We start from the raw sequence: 17,153 nt of genomic DNA, 5'->3' as shown, positions 1-17,153 counted from the left end.
CAGGCTCATCAGGGCTCTCTGTTCCCTGGAAGGCCTCTCGGCTCTTCGTACCCGGGCTTCCACCCCAGTGCGCCCCAGTTCAGTGGCAAGTCTGGAGGAGCCCTCCGTGGTCCAGCTCTTGAGACCAGGGGAGCCTCTCGGGCCGGGGGCTGTGGGCATCAAGATGGAGGTGTGTGGTCTGCGTTGACCCCTGAGCCCAGCCCAGCCCTGGGCCCCTTTTCAGGGCGGCTGGTGGTGACACTCCTGGTCTCCGAGCCCCAGCAGGTTTTGATGCGGGAGACCGAGCGGCTCCGCTCATGCACGTGTTTGCGGCTGGACTTCAGGACGCGGGGACACACACACACCTATAGGAAGGAGCCTGGCAACACCTGACTAGTATAAGCACCCACTTTCTCTTTGTAAACACCCTGCTGTTGGCACGGCTGTTAGCAGACACGTGCTCTCGTGCACACTGCGCACGCCTCTTCTCCACGCCAGCCCCACTCTGACCGCACTCCTGTCTGCGTTAACACAACTGACTCATTCTCAAAACGTAGTGACTACGTGGTATTTACAGTACCAGCGTTAAGCGACATCACCAAGCTCTGCTCTGGCGGGGCACCCGGGCCTCCTCAAAGTGCAGTGTCCTCTAACTTTACGATGAGAAACCACCAAGCAAGGTCACACTGCGATCTCCATTCCTATCCCAGCACGTGCGTGGCCACAATTCTGGCTTCTCTGCCCGTGTGTCCAGGCCACGCAGGGGCCCATGGCTGCGTGTCCTCACTGAGTATAGGCGCTGCACCCAGGCCCAACCCAACGCGGCCTCCGCATCTGCTTCCTGCAGACAGACCGCCTCCTCGGTCCCTTGGGGACTGACACCCAGTGACCCTTCCCAGCAGCCTGGCCAGCGTCAGAACTGTTGGCAGAAGTCTGGAGTGCAGATGGGCCACCAGTGTGCTGGGATCCCCCTGGGGACGCTAACAGCCCTGAGAGCAGAGTGGCCTCGGGAGCCGAGGCTCCAGGTGTGAGCTGCGCCATCACCAGCTCTGTAGCCTTAACGAGGACACAAGCGCGTGGCCTCGGGAGCAGGGAAGCAGCAGACCCTGGGTGCCAGCCAGCCCTGCGGCTCGTGACGGTGCTCTGTGCACCGGCGCTGTGGCCCGCTTATCTGCTCAACCAGGTCACAGGCCTGTTGTCACTCATTTTGTTCAGTCTCCAGAGCCAGCCACATCCCCAATGGCACTGGGGCACACTGGCTGCCAGGCCCGCTAGTGCTGTCACCATCCCGAGGGGGGCACTTGCTGGCAACACAGCGACAGGAAGGGCCCAAGTACTCTTCTGGGCACCTTCCTCTGCCCTCACCCCAGGACCACAGGCTGCATGGGATCTCAAAGTCTGGTGCCTCTGGAAGGTTACTCAGGCATTCAAGTCCAAGGCTACAGTTCTGGGTTTTTAGGCAAAGATCCAGAACTCTTCCAAACCCTGGCACAGCCAGAGAAAGGTCAGAACAAGACCCCAAATCAGAACAGCTGACTGGTGTTGCGCACCCCTACGCCTGCCACACTGTCACACTGTCACCAGGCCCATGTTTATCCTCTCTCAGTTAAAGGCACAAAATCACCAGAACTCTGTAGGCCCCAGTGTTTGCACAGTGCCTGGATGATATGTCAGGTCTCTCAGGCTCCAATGTCACAGGAAGGTGGAAATCCCAATCCCGACCAGAGTAAAAACCCCCTACCAATTCCTAAAATTGCCCAGAAAATAAAAATGCTATTCTACTTGTTTGTCAGTGGTTATGAAGTCCTTAAAACGCTGCTGGACTCTACACGGGTGGTGCAAACATGCACCGCCCAGTAAGTGGGCGGCGGGTGATTTGCCGGTCCCGCGCTCAGGGCCTGAGGATGCGGAGGCGTGAGCTTGTTCCCCCTGGGCATCCCCACGCGCCTCCGGTCCCTCACTCCTCACCCAGCCCCGGGTGGGCGTCATGGCCACCGCACCCTGCAAGGAGGATGAGGTGACCCCAGCACGTCTGAAGCCACAAGGGCCAGATGGATGACAGCCAAGTCAGAGCTTCACACAAACCGACAGAGAGAAAGGAGAGGAAAGAGCAGCTGGGAAGGGGCAGGAAGCCACTGGGTACGTACCTCCTAATGCAGGACAAGCAGGGACCATGTTTTTTCTTCCTTCTTGATGTTCCAGGGTTCCTTTTTTTAAAAAAAAATTACTTCCTTTTTGTTTAGAGAACTTCCTTAAGTCATTCTTTTAGGGTAAGTCTACTGGTAACAAATTCTCCTTGTTTTGCTTCATCTGAGGATGTCTTAATTTCACCTTGATTCCTGAAGGACATTTTCACTGGGTATAGGATTCCGGGTCGACAGCCCTTTTCTTTCAGCAGTTGAAAATTATTCTGCTACTTCCTTTGTCTTCCATAGTTTTTGATGTGAAATCCATTGCCATTCAAATAGTTTTTCTCTTATAGGTAAGGTGTTTTTTTTTCACTACTTCCAAGATTTTTTCGATGTCTTTAGTTTTCATAAGTTTAATTATGATGTGTCTTGGCATAAATATCTTTGTTCTTTTTCCTGTTTGATGTTTGCTGTGCTTCTTGAATCTATAGAATCATATCTTTTGCCAAATTTGGGAAAATTTCAGCCTTCATTTCTTATAATGCTTTCAACCCAGCCTTCCCTCTCCTCTCCTTCTGGGATTCTGATAGCATGTGTTTAGATATTTTGTTAAAGTCCTGAAGGTCCCTGAGGCTGTGTTCATTTTTCTTTCCCAGTCTGTTCTTTCTGTATTGTTCAGAGTAGGTAATTTTTGTTCTGTGTTCATGTTTACTGATTCTTTCCTCTGTCAGTTCCATTCTTCTACTTAGCTCATCCACTGAGCTGCTTATTTCAATTACTGTGGTTTTCATTTCTAAAATTTCCATTTGGTTCTTTATATCTTCTATCTTTTGAGTTTTTCTATATTGTTTTATTTGTTTCTAGTATGTTCATAACTACCTGTTGAGGCATTTTTATCATGGCTGCTTTAAAACTTCTGTTAGATAATTCTAACATATCTCCTATCTTAGTGTTGGCATCTATTCATTCACTGTCTTTTTTCACTGAGTGAGAAACTCTTGGTGCTTAGTATGATGAGTGATGTTCAGTTGAAACCTGGACATTTTTGTGTTACGTTATAAGGTATTGGATCTTATCTAATATGTGTTTTAGCTGGCTTTCTCTGACACCATTCTGGCAAAGGAAGAAATATTAGGTGGAGATAGAAGTCCACGTTCCCCACGCAGTCTGTTGACACCCAGGGTGGGGTTTGGGGCTCCATGTTCTTCCTGGGTGGGGGTAGGAGTTTCTTCTCCCCACATGATGTCCACTGACACAGCAGTGGCTTTTTACCACTGGGTGATAGTGAAAGTCCTGATTCTGATGCTACCCACTGGGAAGTTCGAGGGTTGCTTCTTTCTTTTCTCTCTCTTTCTTCCTTTCTTTTTCTCACTCTCTCTCTCGAGGTATAATTGATTTACAATGTGATATGTTACAGGTGTACAGTATAGTGATTCACAATTTTTAAAGGTTATGCTCCATTTATGATTATTATAAAATACTGGCTATATTCCCTGTGTTGTATACTATATCCTTGTAGCTTATTTTATACATAATAGTTTGTACTTCTTAATCCCCTACTTCTATCATGCCCCTCCCCCTTCTCTATCCCCACTGATAATCACCAATTTGTTCTCTTCATCTGTGAATCTGTTACTTTTTTGTTATATTCACTAGTTTGTTGTATTTTTTAGATTTCACGTGTGTTGTCATACAGCATTTGTCTTTCTCTGTTTGATTTATTTAACTTAGCATAATATGGAGGGATGCTTCTTTATTACTGGGTTTGTGGGTGGAAATCCAGGCCCTTCATTTGATCTTCACTGACACTGTGGGACGGGGGTGTGGTTTCTTATCACTCAGCATGGATGAAAGTTCCCATTCTTAATTTACCTTTTCTAACACCACCCCAGTGGGTAGGTTGGGATGTAAGTGGAAGACTAGGCTCCTCACTTGGCCATGGGTAGGTGTGGCACCACAGTTTTTCTGTGTGTTTGACTAGGGTAAAGCAGTTTTTGTAAGTTTTCTGCCTTGCTAGGCTGCCTCTTTCCTGGTCCTTTGGCTAGAGATAGCAGGCTTTCATTGTGGCTTTGTTCCCTCCATTTGTTGGTGTTTCCAGGTCGGTGGCTTCTTCAGCTCCAAGTCCTGGAATATATGAAGCACAAAGAAATCCCAGGGAACTCACTGCCATGTCATTCCTTGGGTTCTGAAATTGCTAGCTTGTCTTTCACAGCTTTCTTATGTTTGCTTCATATACAATGTCCAGGATTTTTTGCTGTACTTAGTGGGAGGAGTAGGGAAAAGTACCGCTAATCCATCTTCCAAGAAGTGGAAAGTCTCATCTTTGGTTTTGAAAGATGTTTTCATGGGGTATGGAATTCTCTGTTGACATTTTTCTTTTAATACTTGACAGATGTTACTCCACTGTCTTCTGTCTTGCATTGTTTCTGACAAGAAGTCTGTTGTCAGTTTTACCTTTGTTCCTATATACATAATGTTTTATTTCTAACTGCTTTAAAATTTTTCTTTTTATCACTGTTTTAAGTAGTCTTTTGTTTGGGGTTTGGTGAGGTTGTTAGATCTGTAAATTTACTGTTTCAGATTTGTATACCTTTCAGTCATTTAAAAAAACTTCTATTGTTATAATTAACATAAAGTTAATTTCTTTAGTGTACAGTCCTATTAATTTTGGGGGGGTCAGTTTTACGAATTTTAATACAGATATAGGTTCATGTAAGTCAGAATACAGTCAGAATAAGTTAGAATACACCTCAGTCAGAATACACAACTGTTTCGTCACTCTAAAAAAACTTCCTTGTGCTATCCCTTTGTATACAATCATTATTTCTTAAAATATTTGTTCTGTATCTTCACCTTCAGACTCCAATTACATGTACATTAGGGTCAACTTGAAGTAGTCCCACAGGTCACTGACATGCTTAATTTTTGTTGTCATTTTGAGAGGTTTTTTTTTTTTAGGTTTGTGTGTGTATGTTTCATTACAGATAACTTCTGTTGCTAAGTCTTCAAGTTCACTAATCTTTTCTTCTTTTGTTTCTAATCTGTTATTAATTTCACCTGGTGTGTTTTTCATCTCAGAGATTCTACTTTTCCTCTGTAAAATAGATTTGGCTCTATTTCCATATCTCTCCTTAACATGCTCTTTTTTCTACCTCGAGCATAGAAATTATATATATTTTTTTAAGAAGTCTTTTTTAATGTCCTTATTTTTGAGTCTTATATCTGTGTTATTTTCAGGTCTGATTCTGTTTATTTGCTCCTTGATACTGGTCATTTCTGATCTTTCCGTGCCTCATCTTTGAGTATATAACTCAGTTGTACTCTTCAATTAGATTTTATGTTGTTGCGTGCTGGACTTTCTTTTTACTCCTATAAATATTTTTGAGCTTTATTCTGGGACACAGTTATGTTAATGGGAAATAGTCTAGGACTTTCCCAGTGGTGCAGTGGTTAGGAATCCACCTGCCAATGCAGGGGACATGGGTTTGAGCCCTGGTCCAGGAAGATCCCACATGCCACAGAACAACTAAGCCTGTGTGCCACAACTAGTGGGCCTGCGCTCTAGAGCCCGCGAGACACAACTACTGAGCCCACATGCTGCAACTACTGAGGCCCGCGTTCCTAGAGCTCGTGCTCCACAACAAGAGAAGCCACCGCAATGAGAAGCCGGTGCACTGCAAAAAAGAGCAGTCCCCACTCGCCACAACTAGAGAAAGCCCACGGGCAATAACAAAGACTCAACGCAGCCAAATAAATAAATAAATAAATAATTTTTTTTTTTTAAAAAGGAGGGTTTCCTTGGTGGCACAGTGGTTAAGTATCTGCCTGCCAATGCAGGGGACACAGGTTCATGCCCCGGTCTGGGAAGATCCCACATGCCGCGGAGTGGCTGGGCCCGTGAGCCATGGCTGCTGAGCCTGCACGTCTGGAGCCTGTGCTCCACAATGGGAGAGGCCACAACAGTGAGAGGCCCACGTACTGCAAAAAAAAAAAAAAAAAAAAAAAAAAAAAGACTGTCTGGACTCTCAAATCCAGAGTTGTGATTGTTACTGTCTCCTTTGATGGATTTGGAGAATTCACTTACTGTGGATCCTTATTTGTTTAAAGGAAATAAAGAATACAGTGGGATTGCATTAAACACACTTAGGTTCAGGTGTGCTCCAGGTTGATTCTGTCTTTTGAAATGAGGTTCAGTGTGCTGGTTTTCTGCCAGAACATAGGGCGCAGTGCTCTGGGGTCTCCTGTGCCCGTGCACATGGGATGACCTGCACCTTCAGAAATGACGTTCCTTTTTCCTCTTTCTATTCCTGTGTAGGATGTGAAATATCCTGAGTATCTTGATATTCGACCGTATATATCTCAGCCAAATGGAGAAACGATCATTTATGATTTGTATGCAGTACTGGTACACACTGGTTTTAATTGCCATGCTGGCCATTACTTCTGCTACATAAAAGTAAGCTCTGTGGATTTTGCTAATAGCTATTTTTACAATACACTGTAAGATAGCCCTGACATTTTGGGGAGGAAAGGTGGGCTTTTACAGTTAAAATGTGAAAGCCCATTTTTCTTACATCTCTGGATTGGTGTTCCCTATTTACCTAATTGTATCTAATATCTCTTTTATTGGCTGTTTTGCAGGCTAGCAATGGCTTCTGGTACCAAATGAATGACTCCATCGTATCTATCATCATATCTATTTTATGATTTTAGGCAGCCTCTCTGCTAATGGGTGGCATTGTGTTCCTGTCTTGCTAGTTGTTTGGCATAGGATGTCCAGCACTGTAGCTTGCTGGTCGTAGAGTGAAGCTGGGTGCTGGTGTTGAGATGGAGATCTCTGGAAGATTTTCACTGTTTGATATTATGTGGAGCTGGGAGGTCTCTTGTGGACCAGTGTCCTGAAGTTGGCTCTCCCACCTCAGAGGCACAGCACTGACTCCTGGCTGCAGCACCAAGAACCTTTCATCCACATGGCTCAGAATAAAAAGGAGAAAAAGTAGAAAGAAAGAATTAGTAGAAGTAGAAAGAAAGAAAGAAAGAAGGGAGGGAGGGAGGAAGGGAGGGAGAGAGGAAGGAGGAAAGGAAGGAAAAAAGGAAAGACGATAAAGTAAAATAAAATTAAGTATGATAAAATATAATAAAGTTATTAAAATAAAAAATAATTATTAAGAAAACAAAAATGGACAGATAGAACCCTGGGACAAATGGTGGAAGCAAAGCTATACAGACAAAATCTCACACAGAAGCATACACATACACACTCATAAAAAGAGGAAAAGGGGAAAAAATCATAAATCTTGCTCTCAAAGTCCACCTCCTCAATTTGGGATGATTCGTTGTCTAAAGGAGGGAAGGAAGGAAAGAAAGAAGGAAAGAAAGAAGATAAAGTAAAATAAAATAAAGTAAGATAGAATAAAATAGTTATTAAAATAAAAAATAATTATTAAGAAAAAAATTTTTTAAAAAAGGACAGACAGAACCCTAGGACAAATGGTGGAAGCAAAGCTGTACAGACAAAATCTCACACAGAAGCATACACATACACACAACAGGAGGAAAAGGGGAAAAAATCATAAATCGTGCTCTCAAAGCCCACCTCCTCAATTCGTTGTCTATTCAGGTATTCCACAGAGGCAGGGTACATCAAGTTGATTGTGGAGCTTTAATCCGCTGCTTCTGAGGCTGCTGGGAGAGATTTCCCTTTCTCTTCTTTGTTCTCACAGCTCCCGGGTCTCAGCTTTGGGTTTGCCCCGGCCTCTGCGTGTAGGTCGCCGGAGGGCGTCTGTTCTTCACTCAGACAGGACGGGGTTAAGGGAGGAGCCGCTTCGGCGACTCTGGCTCACTCAGGCCGGGGGGGACAGAGGGGCACGGAGTGCGGGGCGAGTCTGCGGCGGCAGAGGCCGGCGGGACGTTGCACCAGCCCGAGGCGCGCCGTGCGCTCTCCTGGGGAAGTTGTCCTTGGATCCTGGGACCCTGGCAGTGGCGGGCTGCACAGCCTTCCCGGAAGGGGGGCGTGGACAGTGACCTGCGCTCGCACACAGGCCTCTTGGCGGCGGCAGCAGCAGCCCCAGCATCCCACGCCCGTCTCTGGGGTCCGCGCTTTCAGCGGCGGCTCGCGCCCGTCTCTGGAGCTCCTTTAAGCGACGCTGTTAATCCCCTCTCCTCACGCACCAGGAAACAAAGAGGGAAGAAAAAGTCTCTTGCCTCTTCGGCAGTTCCAGACTTTTTCCCGGACTCCCTCCCGGCTAGCTGTGGCGCATTAGCTCCTTCAGGCTGTGTTCACGCCGCCAACCCCATCCTCTTCCTGCGCTCCGACCGAAGCCCGAGCCTCAGCTCCCAGCCCCGCCCGCCCTGGCGGGTGAGCAGACAAGCCTCTGGGGCTGGTGAGTGCCGCTCGGCACCGATCCTCTGTGCGGGAATCTCTCCGCTTTGCCCTCCGCACCCCTGTGGCTGTGCTCTCCTCCGAGACTCGGAAGCTTTCCCCCTCCGCCACCCGCAGTCCCCGCCCGCGAAGGGGCTTCCTAGTGTGTGGAAACCTTTCCTCCTTCACGGCTCCCTCCCACTGGTGCAGGTCCCGTCCCTATCCTTTTGTCTCTGTTTATTCTTTTTTCTTTTGTCCTGCCCAGGTACGTGGGGAGTTTCTTGCCTTTTGGGGGGTCTGAGGTCTTCTGCCAGCGCTCAGTAGGTGTTCTGTAGGAGTCGTTGGTGTAAGTCTATTTAAACGCTAGAGATTTTAGCTCCCACCTTGGACTTCCATTCACTTAATGGATTAAATATTTGGGGATTCTTGATTAATGCTGGCCTCCAGGAAAATGATGCTTTTACAAAAAGAACATTTTAGTCGTATCCGTTTCGCCCTTTCAGGAGTGTGGCATTTTCTCTCTGCCGTCCGGCCGGGTCTGATCACACTCCCTCATGGCTTCTCAGGGGGCATGGAAGGTATGCCTGGTTCGTGTGAAGCTCCGAGTCCTCAGTGGAGGCCTGGCTTCTGCTTGACGTAGGTGTTGAGATTGTGGACATGTTGGACTTGTTGGAATAGCCTGTATACACCTTGGAATAACCCTTTCACCTGTGCCATAGTGTCATAACAGCCTCCAGTTTGATAGGGAGTCACAGATTCAGTGCCTTAGGGAGATGGACAGGCAGCAGGTCCTGCCCTGGGCTCTGCCTGAGTGAGACCTCAGGACACGCTCAGCTGGAGAGCACATGCCCTGTGTGGAGGGGCCAGTGCTGTTGCTTTTTCAAGAGGTTTTTTTGTTTTTGTTTGTTTTTTTAACTATGAAGCTTTCCAGTGTTAAGATAGCAACTAATTCAGATATTTAAGAAAACATTTTGAAGACCAAACAGAATTTATCTGTGAGTCAGAATTCACCCATGACTACCAGTTTGAAACTTCTGGGTTATAGCAGCAGAAGTTGGGATCTGGAGCAAAATAACTGCTCGAGTAGGAGTCGGAGATGATGGGGGCAGGGATGGCTTAGTGTGTCTGTCCACGTGCCTGTCTCCCTCGCTCCCTTGGCCCGTGGGAGTTCCCCGTGGCTGGCACTTCCTTCTGCCCGGACTGCGGTGGGCTCCCAGGAAACCATCCAAGGAGAACCTGTGTGACTCCATGCCCATCTTTCTGTCAAATTGGAGCAGGAAGAATTTGGTCTGGGTGTTGTTCTCTGACAAAAAGAGTGGTCCCTGTTTATCAGAAATTCATTCTCAGAAAACTGTGCCCTGTGAAAGGTCTGTGGTGGACAGGCCCACAGGAGAGGGGGAGGGCTTTCTAGGTGCATGAAACTTGTTATTCACAAAAGAAAAAGATAACCAAAGTGGGAGAGGCCTATGGCCTCAGGTTTCTGAGTCTCCGACTGTTTCTGGAGCTCTCACCTGGCTGTGGTCTGCTTGTTTCCAGAACCCACCTCATCTAAACGGGACGGGACCCTTGAAGGAAACGCCGAGCAGCTCCATGTCAAGTCCTAACGGGAATTCCAGTGTCAGTAGGACTGGCCCTCTTAACGCCTCAACAGTTCTAACGCCAGTTCAGAACTCGTCGGTTAACAGGCCCTCAGTTATTCCAGAACATCCCAAGAAACAGAAAATCACGATCAGTGTTCACGACAAGTTACCTGTGCGCCCAGTTCAGTCTCAGCCTGCGCTTCCCAGCAGTTCCCTGGAGAGCCCTAACAAGCCTGCCCCCTCGTCTACCATCACCACTTCTTCTGCAACACAGTCCACCTCGAGTGCCGCCATGATGCCCGCGTCTGGTAAGGTAACAAAGCAGATCACCCTGAGGGCGTCCGGCCCTCAGCCTGTGATGAACGGCAGGTCCAGGCTGAGCTCCGGCGTGCTGGTCCCCTACGGCACCGAGTCGTCCGAAGAGTCCGACGAGGAGGCGAAGGGCCTCGGCAAGGAGAACGGTCTCGGCCCCGCCCAGAGCGCACGCGCCCCTGCTCCGGTGGCCCAAGATGGCGGGGCCTCTCCGCACGAGCTCCGAGAGCCCGTGGCTATAAACGGTGCTACCGGTACGGACGGCGACCCGGAAGAAAACGGCCTGCCCTCGGGTGCTGCCCCCGGCCACGGCCAGCCTGCTCTACACTCAGAAAACCCCTTTTCTAAGGCAAACGGTCTCCCTGGGAAGGTGAGCCCGCCTTGGGCGGGGCCGGGGAGGCCTTCGCTTCCGCCCTCGTGTCCGGCGGGTCACGTGGCTGGGTGTCAGGTGGCCCCCGGAGCTGAAATCTCTCTGTTTTTTTATGGTAGTTGATGCCTGCTTCTTTGCCACCTCTCCCAGAAGACAAAATCTTAGACACCTTCAAACTCGGCAGCAAAGGGAAAGGCTCCACAGATGAGATGAGGTAAGATACCGTCCCAAGGCCATGGGACGCGGGCCGGGGAGTCACAGCAGGGCCTGTGGGTGCGGCCGCTCGTGGAAGTCTCAGGGTGAACCTTTTGGACCCTGGAATGATTTGAATAACGATCTGTAGAGCTCGTTCATGGTCCTTTTAAGAAAGTAAACACGTACAGGGTCTGTTAGTCCAGCTGACGCCCCCCCTCCCGCAGCACCCCTCCTCTCTGGGGCTCCTCCTCAGCCCCTGGCTGGTCCTCCCGCCGGCACCGTCCCACTCAGCCCCCCGCGTGACAGGCACCTGAGGAGGTGTGAAGGGGTGGCGCAGGGCTTCTCGACTGTCCAGCAACGAAGACTTTCTTTTGCTCCCTTTAGAATTCTGAAGTTAAATTCCTAGTTAAGATAGTCTGTCTCCACACTTAAAAAAAAAAAAAAAGTCAGTGCATTGACCTCAGCGTCATGTAACGGGAGTAGAAGGAAGGGTCCGAAGGCAGTGGCGTGTCGCCATGTGAACAGCCCGGGAGACGGTGCCACCGCAGGACGCGGGGTGGGCCAGCAGCTCGGCGCCACGCACAGGTCACATCACGCATGTCAGCGCCGTGACGTCCTTCTGGTAGACGACTTATGGCCAAGCTCTGACCAACCTGAGATCAACACCCTAGTGGTGTCTGTGAAACGGCCAGTAATAGAGCCGGGGTTTTCACCCACGTGAACGTAGGGACATGGGCTGTTCTGTGGGACCGCTTGCCTCGCCCCCGCCCACTGGTGCTTCTGAGGCTCCCCCATCGTGGGGCTAACCCAAAATGCACCCCACGTTTCAGAAGGGCCCTGCGGGGGCCGTGCCCTCACCAAGAGCCACTGTTAGGGATGCTCACTTAGAAAAACGAGCAAAGAGCACGCACTCCCAGTCGGTCCTAAAAAGGGGGCACTTGAACATTCAGTCCCTGGCAGGATGGCTGTCCTCCTTTCTCTATCCTTGTCCGGCTTAGTTGGTCTTCAAATGTAACGTGCGTGAGAATTACGACAGGTGATTGTATAAGCAGTCAGTGCCCAGCTACGCACGTTTCCTAACCTCACGTGCGGCCTTGAACACGTCACTGCCACGCTGTAGATCACACGTGTCTTCTCTCTCCCAGATATTTTCCCGCTGCAAAGCGGGCCTGCTTTAGGGTTTTTCTTGCTTTCTGGCAGCTTTCATTAACTTCGAGACTCCATCAAAAGCAAGGCAGAGTTCTTTTACTACAGAAAGTGTTTCTAATGCCTCAGTGATTCCTCACAATTTGTAGGTAATTCAGGGAGCTCTTGGCTCTGTCTGGAGGTAGCTGCTCCAGCTCCGAGGCTCCAGGAATTAATTGGTGAGGGTGTGGCCAGTGCAGGAGGGGACTCACCAGCTGTCTAAGGAAGCCCACTGACGCCTGGCCCCGAGCACCACGCCACAGACAGCATCCCAGCTCTCAGGCCTGGCTTAGCGGTTTGTCTTCTAATTGATCCCTTGGCTCCCTAAAGGCAGTGATCACTTGTGTCCATCTCAGCCCCATCTAGAGCGGCTGGCATGGAAGGGCTGCATGCCCATGATGCATGGGTACCAAAGGGGAGAACTGTGAAGGGGGTGTGGAAGTTACAGGACCCGGGAGCCTTAACTTCAAAGGGCGGCGGGGTTGCCCCTGATGGAGTGTGCAGCCATCAGTCTCATGTGCTGGGAACACCGTGTTGATGGCTCACTTGTGCCGGGAGGTGGGGTCACGTATAGACTGGCCCCTCTCTTGCCAACGGAGGCAGTATGGAGTCCAACACCCGGGGTAAGTCTTTCTCAATGGCCTGCCTGCCGACTCTCTTTACAACTCATCCCTGCAAACCTCCTGTGCAATTATGCCCCAACCACCTGACTGAGGCTGGAAGTCAGCGGAATTTCAATGCCGAGGGCTTCTTCTTGGACTTGGCAGGCGGGGCCATGTGGAGCATCACCTACATGGGAATCAAGCGAGCAATGTCTCCTAGCCTTGGGCCACCTGAGGCCCTGCGAGGAGGGGTTCTGGGGACAGAATGTCTCCACTGCCACTAAAGAAACGTAGGACTGACAGAATGAAGGAATCCGGGAGGAGGCACTTTATGAGCCTATCTATTCGATATCAATCCACATTCCATGGGATGTGGATAGATTGAATGTTGCCTGGGGCTGAATTATTACAAAATATTCATGGCGCTCAACTTGTCTCCCAGCCTTAGCAAACACGGATCACAGACGTGTGATTTGCAGTTTGGGATTTAACTGAGTTCACAGGTTGGGGCCCCCAGGGCAGAGGTCACAGCACGTGGAGAAAAGATGCTGGGCGTGGGGTCCGGCGCTCGAGAGTCCAGAACCGCTGGGTCCCAGTGATGCTCACACGCCCTCTCTCTCAGCCTGGCTTCAGTCTGTGCTGCCAGGAACAAATATGCAAATTGGGAGGAAGCACCCTTACCTGCAGCTGGACCTGCAGCACCTTGACCACCTGGAAGAGGATTTGTCCTTGCTCTCCTTGGTGTATTCCTGCATGGGGAACCGCAGACACTGCTTCACGTTGCCACTTGAGGTGCTGACGGTCCTTGATTCCCTCAACACCTTGTCTGTGTTCTTGGATAGGAATGTGCTATCCACCAGGACCCCCAGAGTCTGGTCATGGTCCCTCCTTCCGGGGGCACAAGTGAACGTTCTCGTCCTCCCAGGGCTGGAGCTGTGGGTAGGGTGGGGTGACCATGGATGCCACTACAGGTCCAGAGATCTTACCCTGAGAACATCAGCCCAGCTGGATGAAGACAACTGTCAGCGTCACCTGGTGGGGCTCCCCCTGTCTTCCAAGGAACCCTGCCCATGAGAAGCCAGTTCAGGAGGCCCCCCCCCCGCCCCGCCAAGCCTCCTGCTCTTCTCCTCCTGGGTGGCTCTGTGGCTCCAGGGAGAGTGCTTAGAGCTGGCGGTCCTGCACCTACCCTATGAGCCTCTCCTCCCACTCCAGTTTCTGTGTCTCAGGCCTGTAAGATGTGGCTGTGAAGGGTGTGGCTGCCCTGAGGTCTCCTGCCCTGGCCCTGTTTCCAGTCTGCCCCCCCTCCTGTGGAGTTGGGTGCCCCAGCCCGGGGTTATCCCGCAAACCCAGAACTTTCAGCTACATCTATGCCCTGGTCTGGGGCCTCCTCGCTCCTGAGCCCTGGTGTGTGGTCACCTTCTGAGTCCATGCCCTGCAGGGAGGTCCCACTTTGTGATGTAATCCCACACCGGTGACCCTGTCTCGGTGAGGGTACCTCTCCCCTGTCAGCCACGGCCCGTGGTCCTGGCAACTCACACAGCAGACAAGCCCCTCCTGCTTCTGCCCTCGGGGTGGAGGGCCCACCCATGCCGTGACCCTGGCTTCCTAAGTGCCTGGCCTCTGACTCCCTCCTCTGGAGCCCCAGCACTGCCCTCTGCTGTCCCGTCCTCTGGGGAGCAGTGGCCACAGCCCACCCTGTGGCTCAGGTGTGCACCTTAGTGGGAGGGGGCGTGGGCACCCCTGGGCTCTTGGACGTTCCTGGAGGGACAGAGAGGTGGGCATTGGTCCCAGGATGTGAGGGTTGATGGACTCCTGATACTGGGCCATGTATGGGAAACCACAGCCCCGCTGCCTACATCCGGCTACTGGAACCATTGCTGGGTGGGAACCCTTCCTCCACGTTGTACTTAAACTGTCAGAGGTTTGGTTGTTTCTCATTTTTAGCTGCTACAGACAGTGCTGTAGTGGACAACACTTTTCCAATATCTTTGAAGAATTATGCAAGTATTTCTGTATAATAAAAGACAGAGAGAATTGATGCAAAAGCTTTACCCGAATTTAAATTTAGTATAAACGGCCGATTGCCGGTCACTTACTAGTACAGTTGACTCTTGAACAACGCAGGGGTGAGGGGCGCCGAGCCCCAGTGCAGTCGAAAATCCACGTGTAACATTTGACTCCCCCGAAACTTAAATGCTAATAGCCTACGTTTGACCAGAAGCCTTACCAATAAGGTGATTGACACATATTTTTCATATTTGATGTATCATATACTGTATTCTTGCAGTAAAGTAAGCCAGAGAAAAGAAAATGTTATTAAGAAAATCATGAAAAAGAGGAAATTCATTTACAGTCCATATATGTATTTATTGAAAACAATCCATTTATAAGTGGACCCGCCCAGTTCAAGTCTGCGTTGTTCTGAGGTCAACTCTAATGTATTCATGATTTTTGAATTTTGCTGCATATTAAAAGCACCAGGGAAGTTTAAGAGGTTCCCACCTTTCGTAAATATACAAATGCACTATGATATGAATAAAAGAAGCCTATTACGTTGACTTATAAACTAAAGAATTCTCAGCAATGTTGGAAAATGCTTATAAAAAAAAGTGATGCACAAGATGCAAAACACTAAATACTGGTGAATATCTTTATTGCCTGTCTTTCCCCACAAGAAATAAAACGGACTTTCAAAGGGTAGGGAATCCTTCCTGTCACGCATCATGACGCCCCCAGAGCCTGGAGCCAGTCTGAACACAGAGAGAACATGTCAATATTTGTGGACTGAGTGAGAAATGCTTTTGCTTTGATGAAAAAACATTCCTTTCTGACTTTTCTTTATATTGTTTCAAGTTTTCTATATTATATATGCATTACTTCAATAATTAGGAGAAAAAGGAAAATAACCTTAGCAACGGTATGATGGTATGTAAACAAAAACGGGGTTAGAGCAAAGGGCAGTTCCTGTGCTCATGGCAGAAGATGGAGGAGGAACCGGGCCTGAGGGCTGACAATTTGTCACCTCTAGGGATTTAGCCACACATGCCCCTCTGCCCCTGGGATCAGGAGGCCTCAGGCACCATAGCACAAGGTCTGACCCAGGGGAGACCCCGCTCTGGGGGCAGATTAAGCTCCAGAGCCCACAGTGGCTTCTTCCTTGGGCCTCCACGTGCCTCCTGGGATCGGGGCACCTGGTCCCCCTCCCAGTTCTGTCATGGCCGAGAATGTAAAGCAGACAGGCCTTCTCCTACGCTCAGTGGTTCCCACGACCCAGGGAAACAAGGGTGAGGGAGGGCCCTCGGGAGGGGAGCCCATGCAGGCTGGCAGGCGCCCGAGGCCCTACTGGGCCCCTCAGGCCGGGGTGTCATGGAGGGCAAACCCCAAGACCCAGCCTGGCAGATGCAGAGCCCGCTTTGAGGGTCATCAGTGCATGGAGTCCCCCACCCCCGTGTCCTCCAAGGCTGGGCTGATGGAGTAACCCCACCAGCTGCCCCTCAGCCCTTTCCCCATGAACTCCCAAGTTCAAAGCACCTGCTGGACTTTTGTCTGACTCTAAGGTGCATTTGAGGTTTTTGTTTGCTCGCCTTTTTTTTTCTTATGAACCCTAGTTGCCCACAGTCAGCTTAAACATCATCTGTCTTGGTTTGTGGCACTCCTGGCATTGGTCCATGCATAGCTGTATGACGCAATGGACACCCATGAATCCATCACCCAAGCCGAGAGCTGGAATGTTATCAGTCTCTGACATGTACCCCTCAGCTGCCCTGTGACCCCACTCTGGATTTTGTGCTTCTCATCCCTGCCTTTACTCAGAGCTTCATCACCAGTGTCTGCAACCCTGACATGTCCAGTTCTGCTGGGTTTTGTACTTTGGGAAAAGACGAGTATCCATCATGGCACATGCAGCCCTGGGACCTGGGCTGTCCACTCAAGGTTATGGTACGAACTGTTGCACACAGAAGCATCACTGTGGTCCTCAAGCCCTCCCTGGTTAAGACTAGCCCATCTGCACACTTTGCCCTGACTTCCCAGCCTCCCACTGCTGTGGGCCTGGCACATGGCTGGTTTCTACCTGTGCCGTGGAGGCGGAGTTGAAGGCGTCAGGACGAGGTGTGAAGATTCCTCCTACTGTCGGGTGGTCTCTCAAGGTGAGGGGTGCCCTGGGGGCACCTAGCCTGAGAACACGTGGTGTGGGAGCTCCTAGCGTCTGGCAACCTGGTCTGGGAACTATTAAAGGTCCAGCTGTTTGGAAACACCTAGTCGGGGCCCCAGAACAGGTGGAACAGACCTGTCCGCACTCCAGGGTGAGCCCAGCTGTGCTGATCTGAAGGGAAACCACACAGCCACGCCTCCAGGTCAGCCTCAGACCCATGACTTGATAATGGACTCTTGCTGTGACGCACTGCTGAGGTCAAGGGGGGTTTGTAGTGCAGCATTTCT

General features: G+C 50.1%; 1 protein-coding gene across 1 annotated transcript; it reads left to right on the top strand.

Moving 5' to 3' along the window:
• Nucleotides 1–1,966: 1,966 nt before the first annotated feature.
• LOC309816773 (ubiquitin carboxyl-terminal hydrolase 42-like) lies at nucleotides 1,967–11,229 on the top strand (the record flags this gene model as incomplete). Its single annotated transcript, XM_082644546.1, has 5 exons — nucleotides 1,967–1,996; nucleotides 6,424–6,564; nucleotides 10,006–10,731; nucleotides 10,851–10,945; nucleotides 11,151–11,229. The coding sequence occupies 5 exons, from the start codon at nucleotides 1,967–1,969 to the stop codon at nucleotides 11,227–11,229; spliced, it is 1,071 nt and encodes a 356-aa protein (XP_082500672.1).
• Between the last annotated feature and the right edge of the window lie 5,924 nt (nucleotides 11,230–17,153).

The sequence above is a fragment of the Mesoplodon mirus genome, assembly GCF_964341445.2.
Source record: "Mesoplodon mirus genome assembly, chromosome: 15".
Classification (NCBI taxonomy): domain Eukaryota; kingdom Metazoa; phylum Chordata; class Mammalia; order Artiodactyla; family Ziphiidae; genus Mesoplodon; species Mesoplodon mirus.
This window is presented reverse-complemented; position numbering and strand designations above follow the sequence as displayed.